This window comes from Glycine soja, chromosome 7 (genome assembly GCF_004193775.1).
Source record: "Glycine soja cultivar W05 chromosome 7, ASM419377v2, whole genome shotgun sequence".
Lineage (NCBI taxonomy): Eukaryota > Viridiplantae > Streptophyta > Magnoliopsida > Fabales > Fabaceae > Glycine > Glycine soja.
In genome coordinates, this window is record NC_041008.1 from 45,849,225 (window position 1) to 45,866,923 (window position 17,699).

Genomic DNA, 17,699 nt, shown 5'->3' on the forward strand with positions numbered 1-17,699 from the left:
ATCATCTTTTTTTATTTATCGTCAATCATCTTAATTCTTAAATTATATTTTATTGAAAATATATACCTATTTCGGAAGTATATATTTGAAACTATAATTAATAGTTTCAGAGATATATATTTCCAAAATAGATATATGTAATTTCAAAAATACATTTCTAAAAAGTAAAAGAGGTGTACTATTTTTTAAGAAAAATGGTATAATAAGTAATTGAGAGGCAGAGTCTTAGTTTATTATGATTAGTCCAAGTTGGATTTATTTTTCAGTGAACACTTTAGATCCATTGTTGATGGGTTTTTTAAATAAAAAATTAGATAATTTCTGACGGCAATACTAATATGGTGACAAATTAGAGGAAATCATGTAATGGAAATATAAACAAAGGACTTAATTACACTATATCTATTTGTGCTATCATGTGTTCTCCTTTTTCTGTATTTTTAGTGTGCGGGTTTTGCAAATTCTTATAGAATATCAAATCCCTTCGCATCTGCCAGGGACATTGGATTTAGAGGGACTTGTTTCCACCAACCTATGATGTCATGTAATACGCATAATCCAACAGAAAGCAGTCATCACCAATTTCACTAATAATCAGCATTGTATTCATCCATTAATTCAACCTTCCAGATCTTCTTTCATTGGGTGGGTTATTAAGTGTTTTGATAAAGTTTTTAAACTTATATAATATATTTTTTTTTGTAAAAATTGAAGATAATATCAGAATTTATAATAATTCATGTATTTTTACTCTTAAATCCCTTGAAACTACTATTAAATTAAACTTATTTAGTAAAACATATTTTTTATATCATAATTGTGTGTAATACATCAATATTTACGGATAACTCATAATTGAATCCAAACACATGACTTTGTAATTTTACAAGGGCAACAAGTTAACGAAAGAAAATAAAATTGAGTTATTAAAGTCAATGCTCAATTATCTTAATATATATTAAATCTGCCAGTATAGTTGGTTACATGGGACAGTGTAATATTTTTTTCATTTTCTTTTTGTGTTTCTTAATTTGATTTTTTTTTTTTTACGATTCCGAAAGCTAGTTTATTAAAAAACGTGATACAATATTATCCAATGGTCAATCTGAATATATCAGACATAGAAGAAAAATAGTACTAGTATAGAATACCTATGGTTTGTGACAGAGACAGAGAAGAAAAATATACCTATGGTTCTGTGGGATGTGGCTGTGAATGGATGAAGAATGAGATCTGACGGAAGCGATGAGGCCAAAGGTTCGTTACCATCATCCAGTCCACGCCCAAAAACACGTCCAGGTTCAATGAACCTCAGTGGCCGCCTCTCAAATTGTTTTTTGTTTGGTATCCTCCTTTTTCCCGTTTATATATAGCAACACAACTCTCCTTTCTCTTTCTTCAATCATAAGTTCTGAGAGAGAACCCATAACAGCTAGTTAATGGCCCTCGCTTTCACTTCTTCAATTTCCGCACCAACTTCCACCTTCCCATCATCGGAACCCAAACGTAATCATCTCTCTTTTCACATTACTATTTCCCACTCTTATCAATTTCATTTATTCACGACCCAGTTTTTTTTTTCTTCTTTTCAGTTCCGCAAATTGGGTCAATTAGGATTTCGGAGAGGCCCATTGGAGGCGCCGTTAATTTCAATTTATCTCAAAGACGGAGCTTGGTAAAGCCCGTTAACGCCGAACCTCCACGCAAGGATTCCATTGTTCCTCTCGCAGCAACAACCATCGTTGCTTCTGCTTCTGGTACGCATTAATAATCATTTAATTAATTAATTAATTAATGCATTCACATTGATGATAGAGTGACGACGTCGTTCAATTCGCAGAGACGAAAGAGGAAGATTTTGAACAGATAGCCAGTGATCTCGACAATGCTTCACCTCTTGAAATCATGGATAGAGCCCTCGACAAATTCGGCAACGACATAGCTATTGCCTTCAGGTAATTAATTAATTGATTACTAACACATCCCATCAATTACTTTGTTTTGCGGAAAATTTATCTGTTTAATTGTTATTATATATTTATACATTGGCGTTGAAAAACTAATTGATTTGGATTATGATGGCTTTGCAGTGGTGCTGAAGATGTTGCTTTGATTGAGTATGCGAAATTGACGGGTCGACCCTTTAGGGTTTTCAGTTTGGACACTGGGAGACTGAACCCAGAAACTTATCAACTTTTTGATGCGGTTGAGAAGCATTATGGAATTCGCATTGAGTACATGTTCCCTGATGCTGTTGAGGTTCAGGCATTGGTGAGGAGTAAGGGGTTATTCTCTTTCTACGAGGATGGGCACCAAGAGTGTTGCAGGGTGAGAAAGGTGAGGCCTTTAAGGAGGGCCCTTAAGGGTCTCAGAGCATGGATAACTGGTCAGAGGAAAGACCAGTCACCTGGTACTAGGTCTGAAATACCGGTTGTTCAGGTTGATCCGGTTTTTGAGGGAATGGATGGTGGAATTGGAAGCTTGGTGAAGTGGAACCCTGTTGCAAATGTGAAGGGCCATGACATATGGAACTTCCTTAGGACCATGAATGTGCCTGTGAATTCCTTGCATGCAAAAGGATATGTTTCCATTGGGTGTGAGCCCTGCACTAGGCCTGTTTTACCTGGGCAACATGAAAGGGAAGGGAGGTGGTGGTGGGAGGATGCCAAAGCTAAGGAATGTGGTCTTCACAAAGGAAATGTAAAGCAGCAGAAAGAGGAGGATGTTAATGGAAATGGGCTATCCCAATCCCATGCAAATGGTGATGCTACCACTGTGCCTGACATTTTCAACAGCCCGAATGTAGTTAACTTGAGCAGGACTGGAATTGAGAATTTGGCAAAATTGGAGGACCGAAAGGAACCATGGCTTGTTGTGCTTTATGCACCATGGTGCCCCTACTGCCAGGTAAATTCAACTTGTTCTTCTCGTATTCGATCTGTTAAGATTGTCTCACACTCACTATGGTTGGTTGAAATATTTGTTCTCTAATGAGGTGTATATTCTGAATTGCAACAGGCTATGGAGGAATCTTATGTTGACTTAGCAGACAAGTTAGCAGGGTCAACAGGGATGAAGGTTGGAAAATTTAGAGCAGATGGAGAACAGAAAGAATTTGCAAAGAGTGAACTGCAATTGGGAAGCTTCCCTACGATATTATTTTTCCCAAAGCATTCGTCTCGGCCAACAATAAAGTATCCCTCAGAAAAGAGAGATGTTGATTCCTTGATGGCATTTGTAAATGCCTTAAGATGAGGATATCAGGAAATTTTCTTCGTTTTTGGGTTGCAATTCCACTGTGACTATACGTACAGCGGGTTCCTTCTTTATGCTATTACGTGTATATACCATTCGTTTACAGATTCTTCTGTGAACTCGTTGGAAGTGGGAATGGAGGTTTATACAAATAAGATACTCAGTTTTGAATGGTTTTATACTACCATCTTGCGTGGTTGTATTGTAGTAGTCATTCTGTAGGGGAGTAATTGATTTTCTTCTTTTCTAGATGAGTGTTTTATTTATAATTTTCTTCTTTTCCTTTTATCGCCGCTGACTGTCCTATTAAATTTCATACTAAGTGACCAATCAGTTAATTTTGCATAGCAAAACATTTTTAAATTCAATTACCACATCTCTACTACCTTTCATTTAAATTCAAATGAAGTCACTCGGTTCTCAATAGTTATGCCGCTGATACTTAAGTGAGAGTTGAGTTAGTCAAGTAAAACTATTGTGTAATGTGGGATTAGATACAGGGGCAACAAAATAATTCAAAATACTAAAATGACCAAGAATAATTTTGGCATTTTATGTTAGGTATGAGTATGATTGAACACGTGGTAGGAAATTCTACCTTCTCAAATATTTTAGCAGCGAATTAGCGATGATCTGATGGAAAAGCAACAGTGAATGGAAAGTGGGAAAAGTAAACTCTTACAATTACCATTTTGCTTCGTCGCCAGAACAACTTATTACTGTTTCAAGTTCAACAGCAAGGCTGCAACAAAAAAAAAAAAAATTGTCCATTAATATATAATACGGAGTAATGTTTATTGTGTCCACTTATGTTTGGTTTTTGAGTTGAAGGTTTTTTAATTTAATCATAGGCTTGGAAACATGTGGCGAGCTTGTGGTTGAGCAACCCCACTGCGATGGCTCAACAGCATCCCTATGGAATGTATTTTAGTGGGCATGAGTTGGGACATCTCAATATCTTCCCCCTTTCTTCTTTATTGATCTAAAGACGGCTATCTAAGCAAACATAATGATTGTTATTCTTTAACTAATTATTGTAATTAAAAATATATGGTGAATTAGATGATTTAAAAAAAGAAGTTGTAGAGTTGATCTTTTCTATTAACAAAAGTAATCTTTTAACAAATTAATATTTACCGATTAAAAAAAATTAATTATTGTAATTATTATTAAAATCAAAAGCTTCAAAGTTGCGAATAATATGAGTGGCATGTTGGTGGCCCAAAGAAATAATCTTTCTTGAGATTGAGCAATCAATATATTACGGGGCATTAATATTCAACTAACTATTCATAGATTTGACAATTGTGAAAGGTTGGTTGGATGCTTGTGATATAGCCTTCTATTCTATGGGGTAGCAATGGATGAGCACATGTGATTCTGTCATTCTGGTTCACTACATGTATCCATTATGCTATGTGCTCACGAAGCTCATGACCCTTTTAACTCATACGGTAATTAGCAAAGCCACCTGTGTTTCTCTGTTTGCTTACGGAGCAAAACTGCCCCTCCTGCTAGTTTTCTGAATCTTGCTTGTTTTGTTGCTGGCAGAGTTTTCACATGTTGAAATCAATAACAACGCTACTGGTTATATTCTTCGCCTGTTTTGTACCTCTCGTCTAGATAAAATTTATTTAAATTCTGTGTATTTTAATATAACATAACCTCAACTGTACAAAAAAAAAACTATACTTCTCATGCGTGCAGGTTATTATTTTCTTCTGGAAGAGGAGGGGGAGGGGAATTTTTTTTTTTTTTTTTGGATAAAGAGAGGGAGGGGAGTTATACTTTTATGATTTTTTAATTTTTTTTATAGTTTTAATAAATACCGAAAATTGTGTTTCATTTAAAATGCATATTCAAATTAAGTGGGCAATGCATAAGAAAATACATTTTCCTTCTTGTTAACCCTTTTTAGAACCGCACACGTTGCAAGGCTTATGCGTTTCCCCCGTTAATAGCAACATGCTTTACATCACCATAATTCATTATTTAATTACTCCTATGTTGATTTGGTTGGGAGCTCTAAAGTTTATTGTGATCAGGAAATAATAAGCTGTGAGTTCAAAGCGAATGTGGCTTTGGAAAGCTTTATAGCATTGAAATTTAAAAAGAAGGCTGCAGCGAGCCAGTCACTCAGGCTTTTCCTGCTGTAATTTTATAATTTAAGAACCATTGTTGATTTATAAATCACTAATGAGCGTCAACTTTACTTTAATTTCGAAAATGATTATAAAAAATCAATCACCACTATTGATATTAAAATAAATTATTTTAAAAGCACTAGATATTAATTTTTTTTGGATAGAAAGAAAATAGAAACAGAATGCAAAAAATAAATGAGGCAGAACCACTGTCTTCCACCAAAGAACTGTTGAATTACAGTTTTACCCCATCCACGTTGTCCGAAGGTTCGACAATTTTCTTTATTTTGCGCAAATGTCTAAAGTCTAAACTCTGACAAAGAAAGCCAAGCCCCTTTCCCAAATTAAGTCCGTGAGATGTGTTTTTTCCTAATCCAAATTTAATAATTAAAACATCTTATACCTTTGTCTGAAGGAGATGGAATAAAGAAAAAAGCTTAAAAAAATTCAAAACCTCCTTTCCTATAACTTTCTCTTTAATTAAAGACAAGTATAAATAGAATTTTTTGCTTTCCTATATAGGGTTATACTTGAAGGGCAATTTAGAGAAAATATGTTGTAGCGACGAACCTCAAGGGATGCAGTAAAGTCGGAGAAGCCAGTAAGGTGAGAGGATGAACTAACATCCCACTTGGCATTCTCCATTTATTTGGTACATCTCTCTCTCTTTCCGCTTAAATTCTTAACCCTCCTCTCTCTAGTCTTTTCTCCTTTGTTCAGTCACCCAAACTAAGAAAATTCCACCTACCCCTGTTGTATACTAAAATAATAATCCTTGTTCATTTAAATAAATATTTTTGATGAGATAATGCAAGGATCTGTAGCTGAAGCAGAAGCAGAAGCAGAAGCAGGGGATGAGGAAGTGAAGTCTACGCTCCTTTTCAATGGCAAACTCTAAGCTGAATATCATTCTCATTCACATTCTCTTCCTCTCTTTCTCCTCCTTCGGTAAACTCTCCGTATAGTTACTCTCCAACTTCACCAAAATTTGCTTAATTATAATTAACACACTTTGCATTGTGTTGCAGCAGAAGCATTAGATTCCCAGCTTAAGCAACAAAACCAAGACGAAGAAGAGAGGGTTCCATTCGTGGGCGTGAACATCGGCACCGACGTCTCGAACCTTCCAGCAGCCTCGGACCTGGTCGCGTTCCTTCAACTGCAGAAGATAACACACGTTCGCGTCTACGATGCGAACCAGGACATCCTCAAAGCCCTGTCGGGGACCAAGATTCGCGTCATCATCAGCGTCCCAAACAACCAGCTCCTGGCGATTGGTTCCTCCAACTCCACCGCGGCCTCCTGGATCGACCGAAACGTCGTCGCTTACTACCCCCAAACCCTCGTCAGCGGAATCTCCGTCGGCGACGAGGTTCTGACCAGCGTCCCCTCCTCCGCCCCCCTCATTCTCCCTGCCCTCGAGTCCCTCTACAACGCCCTCGTCGCCTCCAACCTCCACCAACAAATCAAGGTCTCAACCCCTCACGCTGCTTCCATCATTCTCGACCCTTTCCCTCCCTCTCAGGCTTACTTCAACCAATCCCTCGTTTCCGTTATTCTCCCTCTCCTTCAGTTCCTTTCACGAACCGGTTCCCCTCTCATGATGAACCTTTACCCCTACTACGTCTTCATGCAGAACAAAGGTGTGGTTCCTCTCGACAATGCTCTCTTCAAACCCCTCACTCCTAATAAGGAAATGGTCGACCCCAACACCTTGCTTCACTACACCAACGTCCTCGACGCTATGGTCGACGCCGCTTATTTCTCCATGAAGAACCTTAATATCACCGATGTTGTTGTTCTTGTCACCGAAACTGGCTGGCCTGCCAAGGGTGATTCTAAGGAACCTTATGCTACCAAGGACAATGCTGATACTTATAACTCCAATTTGATTAGGCATGTCTTTGATCGCAGTGGAACCCCTTTGCATCCTGAGACTACTTCCAGTGTGTTTATATATGAATTGTTTAATGAGGACTTAAGGTCTCCGCCGCTGTCGGAGGCGAATTGGGGTTTGTTTTATGGGAACACTACGCCGGCTTATCTGCTTCATGTGTCTGGAATTGGGACTTTTTTGGCCAATGATACCACCAATCAGACATACTGCATTGCCATGGATGGGTTTGATTCTAAGACGTTGCAGGCCGCGCTGGATTGGGCGTGTGGACCAGGCCGAGCCAATTGTTCCGAGATTCAGCCTGGAGAGAGTTGTTTCCAGCCTAATAATGTGAAGAACCATGCTTCTTATGCGTTTGATAGCTATTACCAGAAAGAAGGCAAGGCTCAGGGGTCTTGTGACTTCAAAGGAGTGGCTATGATCACCACCACTGATCCCAGTAAGTTCAATTTTGAGTTTTCCTGTTGCCATTTTGTTCAATTATGCTGGAATTGGAAATAGTTCCTTAATTAATTGTAAAAAAAATGTGTTTTTCAATTTGAGTTCATTCTTTCATGTTTTCTCTAATTAGCTTACCTTAAGTTTATGGCAAATAATATAGCAGAATTAACTGATTAAGTTAAGAATATTAAAAAGCCTTTTGTGACAACTGTGAGAGATTTTCCTTTTTTTGGTAATGAAAAGTTTATGTGAGTTGGTTTCAGGAAGCTCACTAGGGGGTAGGGCTAGGGGTCAAGACATGCTCAAAGTGCTCAAAGAGCGCTTAGTGATGTGAAGGTTTACTTTGTGTGAGACTTTAATCATATCGTAAAGAGCGCTTAGTGATTCAAGGGTTTAATTTGTGAGTGGCATTACTTATGATTGGAAATGGGGAAATGAATTGAAAATAGAGGTGTGGTGAGGTAATGATTCCAGGCATTTTTTGTGTGTGGTGCCCACGCACTGCAAAGACCCTTTTGGTTTGGCTCTATTATTATGCTAAAATTGAAATTGAAAGAGGGAGCTGGTAATTGCATTGCCATGGATTGGCTCCCACTCCATGACTTAGTTGGATGCTTGTTTGTTTGTCTTGGAGCAGACTGTTTCTCCTGACAATTGCTAAGATTCTGGACCGTGTTTCTAGATTACCTCCACAGAGTTGTAATTTTCGTACTCCCCATTTTTTTACGGGGCAGTTTCTTACCACTGTAGACTTGCTTGCTTGCTAGCTCAAGCAAGTAAGTTAGAGATTGGATAAGTGCAAAATGGGCTCCACGGTTGTGTTTTTCTCTCTCTCTTTTTTTTGTCTGTTCCAGGTATAGCACTTGTGATTAATATTTTTTCTTTCTTTTATGTGGGCAATACCCTTGCAGGTCACGGGAGCTGTATATTTCCTGGAAGGTAAGAGACAATGTCTGCCCAGTTGCCGTATTGTTTTTTAAATTATCATGGTCCTATCTATAATGAGGATCTTTGTTATGCTCAAAATCTGAAATTTTATTTAACAACCTGCATCTTAACCTTAGTGTGATTGATTCCTCATTCTATGTGATGCAGCAAGAAAGTGAGCAACAAGACAAAGGAAGTGGTGAACTCTACTATATCAAGCAATGCAGGGGAGAAGTTGAGGTTCAAAACCTTTAACAGCATCAAAATAAGTGCAATTGGCAACATTTTGCACATTTTATTGGCTGCATATCTCCCTACTTTGTTGTTAGTCCTTTTATGAGGTGCTAATAATTCAATTTTTTGTTCTTTTTGGAATTTTGAATTTCATAGAGTTAAGGATGAGGTCATAAGAGAAAAGGAATCGAGCATGATATGTAGGTCTAAACTTAGGGCTTATGTAGATGCTTCCTTTTGTTTTAAGAAAGTAGTGTTAATAATTTTTCGTGGGGCTCTTGTAATTAACGTATGTATTACTTGAAATTGTATTTGTTAGTTAATTTGTTTAGAATGTGTATCAACATGTCACCAATATCTTCGTGTTGGAGGCCCATGATTTTGGTCATTTTTCGTGGTAAAATTTCTTTTCCATTACCTTTCTGTTTTCTCTGTATATATACGTTGAGAGAGTGAGAGAGACCTAACCAATAAACCAAATGCCAATTTTTTTTTTCCATCTAGCAAGAAAATAGAAGTTAGTTTTGAGAGGTAGCTGCCTAGCCGAGAATGCTTTATTTTCTTACCAAAAGGTGGTAGTGCTCATGACACCAACCCGTTCTGAGAACATTGGACTAACTTTATTTCTCCTAGTTACAACATCTTTTAAAATTCAGGAATACATGTGCATAATTTTTTTAAAAAATATAAAAGAATTGTTTTACTAAAAAATTTAAATTAAAAAGAAAAATGATTTTACTTAATTCAAAAGAAAACGAATAGAAAATGAGAATGAGACGTGTCATTCTTTGTATGAAAGTGGATTAAGAAATAAAGTCAAATTCAAAAGAGCATTCCAATTTTATTTTTATATGAGAAGTTTTCATGTTACATACTTGTCATGTTTGTAGACATGGGTACATAAAGAAAATTTTCCCTTTTATAAATAAGGAATGAAATATCTTGTTAATTTGTGCTGTTAAAAATAATTTTTAATTAAAATTATTCCTAAAAGTCAAATAATTTTGTTTGTATATAAATCAGAATAGTTTTGGAACTTGAATTACACAAGACCAGCTTGATCAGGGTTAGGCCGAATGTTTAGGTTATTTTTGGGCCTATAATTTAATAGACCAACCTAGCAGGCCATCGAGTTAGCTGGTCAGGCCGAACCGATTTTGAAATCACTGGTTTTTCTTGCTATCTAATTTCTTCCTTTGTCTTTTACATCTTGACGCTCTCCCAACTGAGCTATCCCCGCAACTTAACATACTAATAAAATATTATGGTTTTATACATTACTTTTCACTTTTTTGTTAATTTTGAATGACTTTTTAATTAAAATAAAGCAATTAAAACAAAAATAAAAGTCATTATTATTTTAAAGTTAAATTTGTCTAATTAATTTATCATGAGTTAGTTTTCTTAAACCATTTTATAATTTTAACGTGTTTGTAAATAATTATTTTAGAAAAAATAATTACTCATTAAGTTTAAAGATTCATTATTAGTGTAAAAAATTTACATTATCAACTAATAAAAATATCATTATTATAACTTTTTAAAAATTTATTGCAAAAGTTTTTAAAAAATATTATTTTTTAAAGTTCTTATTTTTATTAAATTCGATTTGTAAATTATGTTTTATTTACTAAGCTTATCGTGCTAATATAGGTTGCAACAATTTTAGTCGAATCTAAATTGTCACGAGAAATTTCAACAGTAATATTCTATTCGATTTATGTATTCTTATCAATTGGATGTGTCTCGTAACACACACATTGCCGCAAATCAAATGGGAAAACAAGCGCAGCCTACGTGAAAGAAAAATTACACCAAAATACACGCAAAGCATTCTTTCTCTTTCTTACTCTTGAGATAATACTAATATCTTTCATCCTAATGTCTTGGTGTAACTTTCATGACCACATCCTCTTAGAGTTACTTTTCCATAAAAACACTTGTCTCATCTCTAATTAACATGCCTTATTTCTCCAGTATTATTCAGCAAGATATTATGTCATGAACTACAAGTTGATTGTCACTATCTTTTATGTATCGTTTGGTTGTTGAGGAAAAAAAAGTCTAGAAAACTTCATAAATTTAGTATGAGTCATACGTTTTTATACACTATTTTTTTTTCTTAATTTCATTCCACTTTACTCAACAGTACCTATGAAATAAAGATACTATATGATTTAAATTTTAAAAAATTATAATATATATATTAAATCTGTCCAGTACTTTATCACGTGTTAAACCATTTTTTTTCTTACACTGATTTTTTTATTTAAATTGTGCAACTGAACAGGTCCGCATCTAATTATATTGTATTTACGGTATTAAAATTTATGGAGGAGGATGTAAAATCTGCAAGAGTTTATTTGTAATCAATAAATAAATACACCAGAAATGTATTAAAAATGTTGATAAAAATATACTGATATTAATAATAAATTGAAAGTACACTGTACACGTATGGCCTCGTAGTAGGTGCCGTTTTGGGAGGGAACGTTGATCCACTGCGTTTTGATAACCGTGCAAAAACGGCATGAAATTTGAAATGAAACGAGTGGAATGCGAGCCGAGCAATGTACATGTACTCTTCAATTTCATTTTCAACCTCTGTTCTCATAAACCCTAGAAAAATTCAAACTCTTGGGATTCCATCAACAACGATGTCTTGGGCATGCAAAAAATGCACCTTTGTGAACCCCCCTTCTCAAAAAGGGGAATGCGAAATCTGCTTTTCCCCTGCGTCCCCGTCGGCATCGGGTCCTTCTTCGTCTTCGTCGCCCCCAAAATGGTCGTGCAAGGCCTGCACTTTCTTAAACCCTTACAACAACCCCTCTTGCGAGGTCTGCGGCACTCGATGCCCCGTTCTCTCCCTTTCTAATCTCACCGACTTGAATGATGCCACCGATCACGATTCTTCTGTGGGTTCTGTTTTCTTCCCTCTTCGAACCTGCAAAAAGAGAAAGGCCATCGACGACGACGACGATTCTTCTGAGGTCAAGGTCAAGCCATCCGATAAAGCTACCGATATCACCGGTGATGGTAAGCGTGTTTCTATGCGTTTTACTGGTTTTAATTTTTGCAATGTGCGTTTTATTTTTAAAAACTTTGATTTGATATGTGGCAGAGAATATTGACTCAGGAAAAGCCTTCAAGATATTGAGTTACAATGTTTGGTTCCGGGAAGACTTGGAGTTGCACAAGAGGATGAAGGCTATTGGCGACCTTGTTCAGTTCCATTCCCCTGACTTTATCTGTTTCCAGGTTTCAATATTCATGCAGTTGTAATTTTCTTATTATGATAAAATATTGAATTTATGTGGCTTTGTTTAATTTGGACCGCAACTGCCTCAGGAGGTTACTCCCAATATATATGACATTTTCAAGCGATCCACTTGGTGGAGTGGGTATCGTTGCTCAGTTTCTTCTGAGATGGATTATTCAAGACCCTACTTTTGTATGGTGGTAAATCTCACATCTTTTATCCCTTGGCTTTGATATACCTGCCTGATGTGTCTTAAAGTGAGTAAGAGTTCCCTTTATGGTGCCATTTATTTTGATGATGTGGTTATTAGTATTTCGAATTTAATACTTGTCACCATTTCTGGTTTGATTGGCACGTGTTATTTTTTCTGCCAACATTTGTTCCCAGAAGTCTTTAGAAAGTAGGACTAAATTTGTTCATGCTCACATGATTGATAATCACTGTGATATTTTATCCTTTGAACTCGGTGTTGTTGTTTTCGCATTTAAGTATGATATTTTATCCTTTGAACTTTGTATTGCAGTTAAGCAAACTGCCTGTGAAATCATTCAGCAAGAAGCCCTTCAGCAATTCTATAATGGGAAGAGAACTTTGCATTGCGGAGGTTGAAGCTGCAAGAGGCACGTCATTGGTTATTGCCACAAGCCATCTTGAGAGCCCCAGTCCAGGCCCTCCAAAATGGGATCAGATGTTCAGCAAGGAAAGAGTAGTGCAGGCCAATGAGGCTATAAACCTTCTCAAGAAACAGCCAAATGTTGTTTTTGGAGGTGACATGAACTGGAATGACAACCTGGATGGTCAATATCCTCTACAAGATGGATGGGTTGATGCCTGGTCTCAACTAAGGCCAAATGAAAATGGTTGGACTTATGACACCAAGGCAAACCAGATGTTGACAGGCAACCGTACTGTGCAAAAGCGATTGGATCGCTTTATTTGCCGTTTAACTGATTTTAAGATAACCAGTGTTGACATGATTGGGATGGAAGCAATACCTGGTGTTTCATACAACAAAGAAAAGAAAGTACGAAAGGAGATAAAACAACTGGTACTCCCTATTTTGCCTAGTGATCACTATGGCCTGCTTTTGACAATTTCTAGTAAGTAAAGCCAGTCTGGAGAGATGGCTGGTGAAACCATTGTTTTGATGTTCTCATTCTCCATCGTTGCTGTATCCAAGGCATGCTTTGCATGCAATTTTGTACAGATTACAGGAAAAATGTAATGGAAACGGTGCTGGCATTGTAATGGGGACAGAGTGCTGTATTTTTCAGAACTTCTAAACTATCTCTACCTTGGATAGTGGATATATAATTTTCCTTTCTCGGTCTTTCATTTGCTTTGCTTTGCTTTTATATAAAATATATATCTAGTATTAACAATTAGTAGTTAAAATTTTGGCCTGAATCTTAGTTGCCTTGGATAATAGTTAAAATTTTATTTTGCATTTGAAAGAGTTGGTTACCTGAATATTTTACCGTGAAAGCTGTTATCACTTGTCAGCAGTGGCGAGGGGGATTTTAATTTTGAACAGTCGATAGTATAATCCATGTCAATGCTTGCCGACAGATGCCAATCCAATCCCCAAATTCATCACTTCAGGTGCTTATTTCCAACTATTTGACCCATTTCTGCCAAAATAGTTAAACAGCACCAAAATCTTTGGCTTTTTAGCCAATGGGGATTTAGGGGGTCTGTGACTCACTAGACACATTACTTGTATTTATGCACCCCGATGTGTAAAATAATTTTCTTTTTCTTTGCTGTTAGGTTTAGTATTCCTATAAAAGATTCAGAAATTTGGTGGCTTACTTGGCTGTTTGACTTGAGACTTGAACATGTTACCGCCTTGACATCAAAATTTCCTTACGATGTCGTTGAGATACTTTCAATTCATCCCAGTTTGCTAGTCGTGACAATTCACCCTCAGGGTTTTATGACAGCTTTTATATGCTTTGTTCAAATGACCGAAGTTCACTATAGACTATAGTACTAGTGGAAGGGCTTAAGGAAGGAAGGCCTAAATGGTAACTCAAGGCTTCTCAAACGCAGCCTACATCATGCTAAGAAAGTTTAAAAGAGTAATATATTTACACACTTTTTTCATCTCTTTTTCTATCTTGTTTTCTTCTCACCTCTCATCCTTTATTTTTATTTCTCTTTTTTATACACCTAGGCTTGGACATATCAAAATTGAGGTACAGATTCAACAATATCTGTTTAAAACTGATTAAGGAGCAGAAACCCCATAAGTTTAAAATGCTAAGAAAGCCATTCTAACTTGTAAGGTGTGCTTGCTTGATGATTATTTGCCAAGACCTGTCGGTTGTTGTTGATAGACAACAAAAGGATACTCGGAAGGAATAAGATAGTCGGGCCAATCTGGGGAGAATGTGCGATACAGATGACCAAGAAGTCCACTGAATTTAAATTGATGACGCTATTTGTTGAACTATAGTAGTAGATTACTTCAGGGATGCATGGCCCTTGTCCTGTTTTCATTTCAGATAGCATTTACTAAGTTGCCAAAATGTTTTATTTTGCAGGCCCCGCAATCTTCAAGTTTCAAGCCAGAGTAATGATTTTCAACGTGCTGCCGACGGCATATACGAGGGCCTTTTCATCCTGTCTTGTACTGTTGTGTTGTACTACATACAATGTCCCACTAATTGAATCATCAACCACGTTCTTTAGCAGTAATATAATAAAGTGATTATTTGTACCTTGAAACAAAAATGAAGATAAAAAATTGTTTGGCCAAGTTGTTACGTTATTCAATTAAGAAATAAGTCAATTAAAGATTACGAGTCTACACTAAGGATTTAGTATTTATATCTATAGCTTGCACTGTAAGTCTGAAGCTGATTTTAACTTCATAATACGTCTGGTCGGATAAAAATTACATGACTATGCAACAATTAAAGTGACTGAGGAAATTAAAGTGAATAAACAAACACCATCCATATGATGTCTCCCTCTTCAGAATAGGCTAATAATCATCATCACCAATTTAACAAAAAGAAGAGTGGAATCTTGAATCAGCCCTTTTCATCCATATATAGCAGAATTGTGCTTGCCAATGTATGATGCATAATTGGCTAATTTCATCTTTTTAGTTTAAGCAATGATTTCGCATTCACAATTCAGCGGTTTGGTTAATAATACCCCTCATTTGGTCATTGATTCTCACGTGTTAAACAGTGTGTTTGGATAAAATTAATTTGGGTTAATATTTATTTTGAATGTAATTAATTTTATAAAATTAATTTTGGTTAAAATTGATTTTGAAGTAATATAATTTGTGCTTGAATGTTTTATCATAAAATCAAGTTATAAATAAAATTCAGTATAAAATTTTAGATTCAACGTAGAAATTATTCAAAGTATTTCAATTTAAAATTAATTTTAAATTCTTCAATAACGTAAAATCAAATACGTGAAAACATATTTAAAATTAATTTTGTACTCAATCAATTCTCCAAACACCAAAACAAACACACTAATAAACCATCAGTATCTGACTTGAAGAATTGAGTGAGATAGGATTTGCTTTGGTCTTTGCTGCACAGCTTAGTATGAACTGTGATTATAGTTACTAGGTTGGACCACCATTAGTAATCACTGACCGGGAAGGATGGCCCAGAAAATTAAGATAGGCCCACACCCACAACTTTTACATCTTACATGGGATTTTGGGATGAGAAAAACAGAAGAAAAAACTGAAAAAAAGAGACTAAGGAAAAAAAATTAAGTTGCGGTGAACGTGGATCGAACACGTGACCTTCAGATCTTCAGTCTGACGCTCTCCCAACTGAGCTATCCCCGCTACTTGATTTGACTTATTATTTTTATATTTATAAATTTTTCTTGTTAATCTACTCCCTAGTTTGAAACGTTATCCACTCCAAGCAAAATAACTGAAACAAAACACATCATTATGTTAAATTGTTATTGAAGTTAAATATCTTCTACTGTCCAATTAAAATACTTGTCCTATGTCATGTGAAACCTCTCATTCCACTAGTACTGATGACTAACCCTTATTTTTTTATATAGAACTTTTCCGCAAAATGTAGGTTTTAATTTTGATAGCTCTAGGTTTTAATTTTTTATTTTAATATATGTCCAGTAATATTTAAACAAGTGGATAAATAGCTGTTTTATTTTTGCTCCCGTAATTTTAAAGTTTGACTTTTTGAACCATATAATTTTATTTAATTTATGTTTTAATATTGTCCTCACCCATCTATGGCATTGTTAACACTCTTACTTGGCATACCATGTGACTTCTTGATATGAGCTTAATATTTCCCTTCACTACTATATCCCATATTTGAACCCCTAACGCCCATATACCTTTTTAAGCACTCATTTTTCCATTACAAGGGTTCAAAATCGATGCCAGGAATTAAGAAGGATAATAAATGAACACGAGCTCGGTGGAACTTGCTTAACTAATAATTGCTATTTAAGTTTGAAAGTCTTGACTCTATGCTTGTTAATGCGTAACATGTATCTTTGTTGGCATTGTCGGTACCCACCGTAAATGAGTGCGCTATAAACCAATCACGAGCCTCAAGTGTAGAAATCTGCTACAATATGCTCCTTCTTCGTATTGCTATACAAATGCTTAGAACATGTCATATGCTACTTTTAGCTTCAAAACTTGATTAATTACTGGAGTTCATCCTTGCCCATTTATAAGTTAAGGTTTTTATGAATCAATTGAAAATGATGTAAAAACTCTGACTCACACAACTTACACCGACCATTGAAAAAAAATGAAATATTTTAAAAACTTAACTACATAAACAGCAGAAGGACTTTACTATTACACCAATGCAAAAAAAAAAAAAAAATTCTCATCGTGAATCAGAAAATTGGTTTGTTTTCATTCTCTAGATTACCCACTAGGGTTAGGGCATAAGAAAATTGTATTTACTGCCACCAGTGTTGATGTAAAATGTCAGTAGCACGTGGCTTCAATTCATCAACTTCAATATGAATACTGAATACAGAAAACAAAAATAAAAATAAAAATTCATAAGAACTAAAATTATATATTTAAACTTAAAAATTACCATGAAAGTCTCACATCATCATCTTGATGCAAGTAAAATATTCATCGTAGTTACTGCTAACTATTTTATAATTTTGTTGGTTTAAAATGCCAGATACATGTGACTTCAATATTTTTAAGAAAAAGACGCTGATTAAAAATAAAATACAAAAATAGATGCAATACGAATTGGGCTCGCGAGGATTAGAGAAGCGTGATCCATTAGTGAGGTGCGTGGGGACCACTCTGAAGCATGTGATCACGACGGTCCTTTATTTGTCCCACTGGATGACAACTCACTCCATCTTTCTTTGCTTTCGCTACCAAACAAAACTTAAACTGAGGAGTGAGGACCCTTCCCCTCCATGATAAAATTACCTATTTTTTTTTTAAAGATAAATAGATCTAAGTGAATAGAATAACTCATTTGATAACGAATAAAAATAAGAATAAATCGTTTCATATATTTTATTATCATTTAGA

The 17,699-nt window shown here is 35.7% G+C and overlaps 3 protein-coding genes and 1 non-coding gene across 5 annotated transcripts; 3 read left to right on the forward strand and 1 right to left on the reverse strand.

The window, feature by feature from the left end:
* The first annotated feature begins 1,173 nt into the window (after positions 1 to 1,173).
* LOC114420178 (5'-adenylylsulfate reductase 3, chloroplastic-like) lies at positions 1,174 to 3,524 on the forward strand. Its single transcript, XM_028386063.1, has 5 exons — positions 1,174 to 1,506; positions 1,593 to 1,757; positions 1,841 to 1,955; positions 2,091 to 2,907; positions 3,019 to 3,524. The coding sequence occupies exons 1-5, from the start codon at positions 1,440 to 1,442 to the stop codon at positions 3,253 to 3,255; spliced, it is 1,401 nt and encodes a 466-aa protein (XP_028241864.1). The 5' UTR covers positions 1,174 to 1,439; the 3' UTR covers positions 3,256 to 3,524.
* Positions 3,525 to 5,907: 2,383 nt separating this feature from the next.
* Positions 5,908 to 9,286, forward strand: LOC114420179 (glucan endo-1,3-beta-glucosidase 1-like). 2 transcript variants are annotated; one of them, XM_028386064.1, is made up of 5 exons: positions 5,908 to 6,051; positions 6,215 to 6,347; positions 6,428 to 7,735; positions 8,649 to 8,676; positions 8,833 to 9,286. In XM_028386064.1, exons 2-5 carry the CDS (start codon positions 6,284 to 6,286, stop codon positions 9,002 to 9,004), a joined length of 1,572 nt encoding a protein of 523 aa, XP_028241865.1. In that variant the 5' UTR covers positions 5,908 to 6,051; positions 6,215 to 6,283; the 3' UTR covers positions 9,005 to 9,286. The 2 variants fall into 2 exon arrangements, with proteins under 2 accessions (XP_028241865.1, XP_028241866.1); XM_028386065.1 differs by lacking the exon at positions 5,908 to 6,051 and having other exon boundaries at positions 6,058 to 6,347; positions 6,431 to 7,735.
* Positions 9,287 to 11,369: 2,083 nt separating this feature from the next.
* On the forward strand, positions 11,370 to 13,492 carry LOC114420180. Its single transcript, XM_028386066.1, has 4 exons — positions 11,370 to 11,934; positions 12,020 to 12,156; positions 12,247 to 12,357; positions 12,681 to 13,492. Exons 1-4 carry the CDS (start codon positions 11,469 to 11,471, stop codon positions 13,263 to 13,265), a joined length of 1,299 nt encoding a protein of 432 aa, XP_028241867.1. The 5' UTR covers positions 11,370 to 11,468; the 3' UTR covers positions 13,266 to 13,492.
* A 2,418-nt stretch (positions 13,493 to 15,910) lies between these two features.
* On the reverse strand, positions 15,911 to 15,983 carry TRNAF-GAA. Its single transcript has one exon. It is a non-coding gene; the product is annotated as a tRNA-Phe (tRNA).
* Positions 15,984 to 17,699: the final 1,716 nt, after the last annotated feature.

Bases quoted from the DNA above. Each gene is read 5' to 3' on its own strand.
- LOC114420178 (XM_028386063.1), top strand. From the start codon at position 1,440: ATGGCCCTCGCTTTCACTTCTTCAATTTCCGCACCAACTTCCACCTTC. The intron at 1,758-1,840 runs GTACGCATTAAT...TTCAATTCGCAG, and splicing joins CATCGTTGCTTCTGCTTCTG to AGACGAAAGAGGAAGATTTT. The intron at 2,908-3,018 runs GTAAATTCAACT...GAATTGCAACAG, and splicing joins CATGGTGCCCCTACTGCCAG to GCTATGGAGGAATCTTATGT.
- LOC114420179 (XM_028386064.1), top strand. From the start codon at position 6,284: ATGGCAAACTCTAAGCTGAATATCATTCTCATTCACATTCTCTTCCTC. The intron at 6,348-6,427 runs GTAAACTCTCCG...ATTGTGTTGCAG, and splicing joins CCTCTCTTTCTCCTCCTTCG to CAGAAGCATTAGATTCCCAG. The intron at 7,736-8,648 runs GTAAGTTCAATT...ATACCCTTGCAG, and splicing joins GATCACCACCACTGATCCCA to GTCACGGGAGCTGTATATTT.
- LOC114420180 (XM_028386066.1), top strand. From the start codon at position 11,469: ATGTACATGTACTCTTCAATTTCATTTTCAACCTCTGTTCTCATAAAC. The intron at 12,157-12,246 runs GTTTCAATATTC...CAACTGCCTCAG, and splicing joins CTGACTTTATCTGTTTCCAG to GAGGTTACTCCCAATATATA. The intron at 12,358-12,680 runs GTAAATCTCACA...TTTGTATTGCAG, and splicing joins GACCCTACTTTTGTATGGTG to TTAAGCAAACTGCCTGTGAA.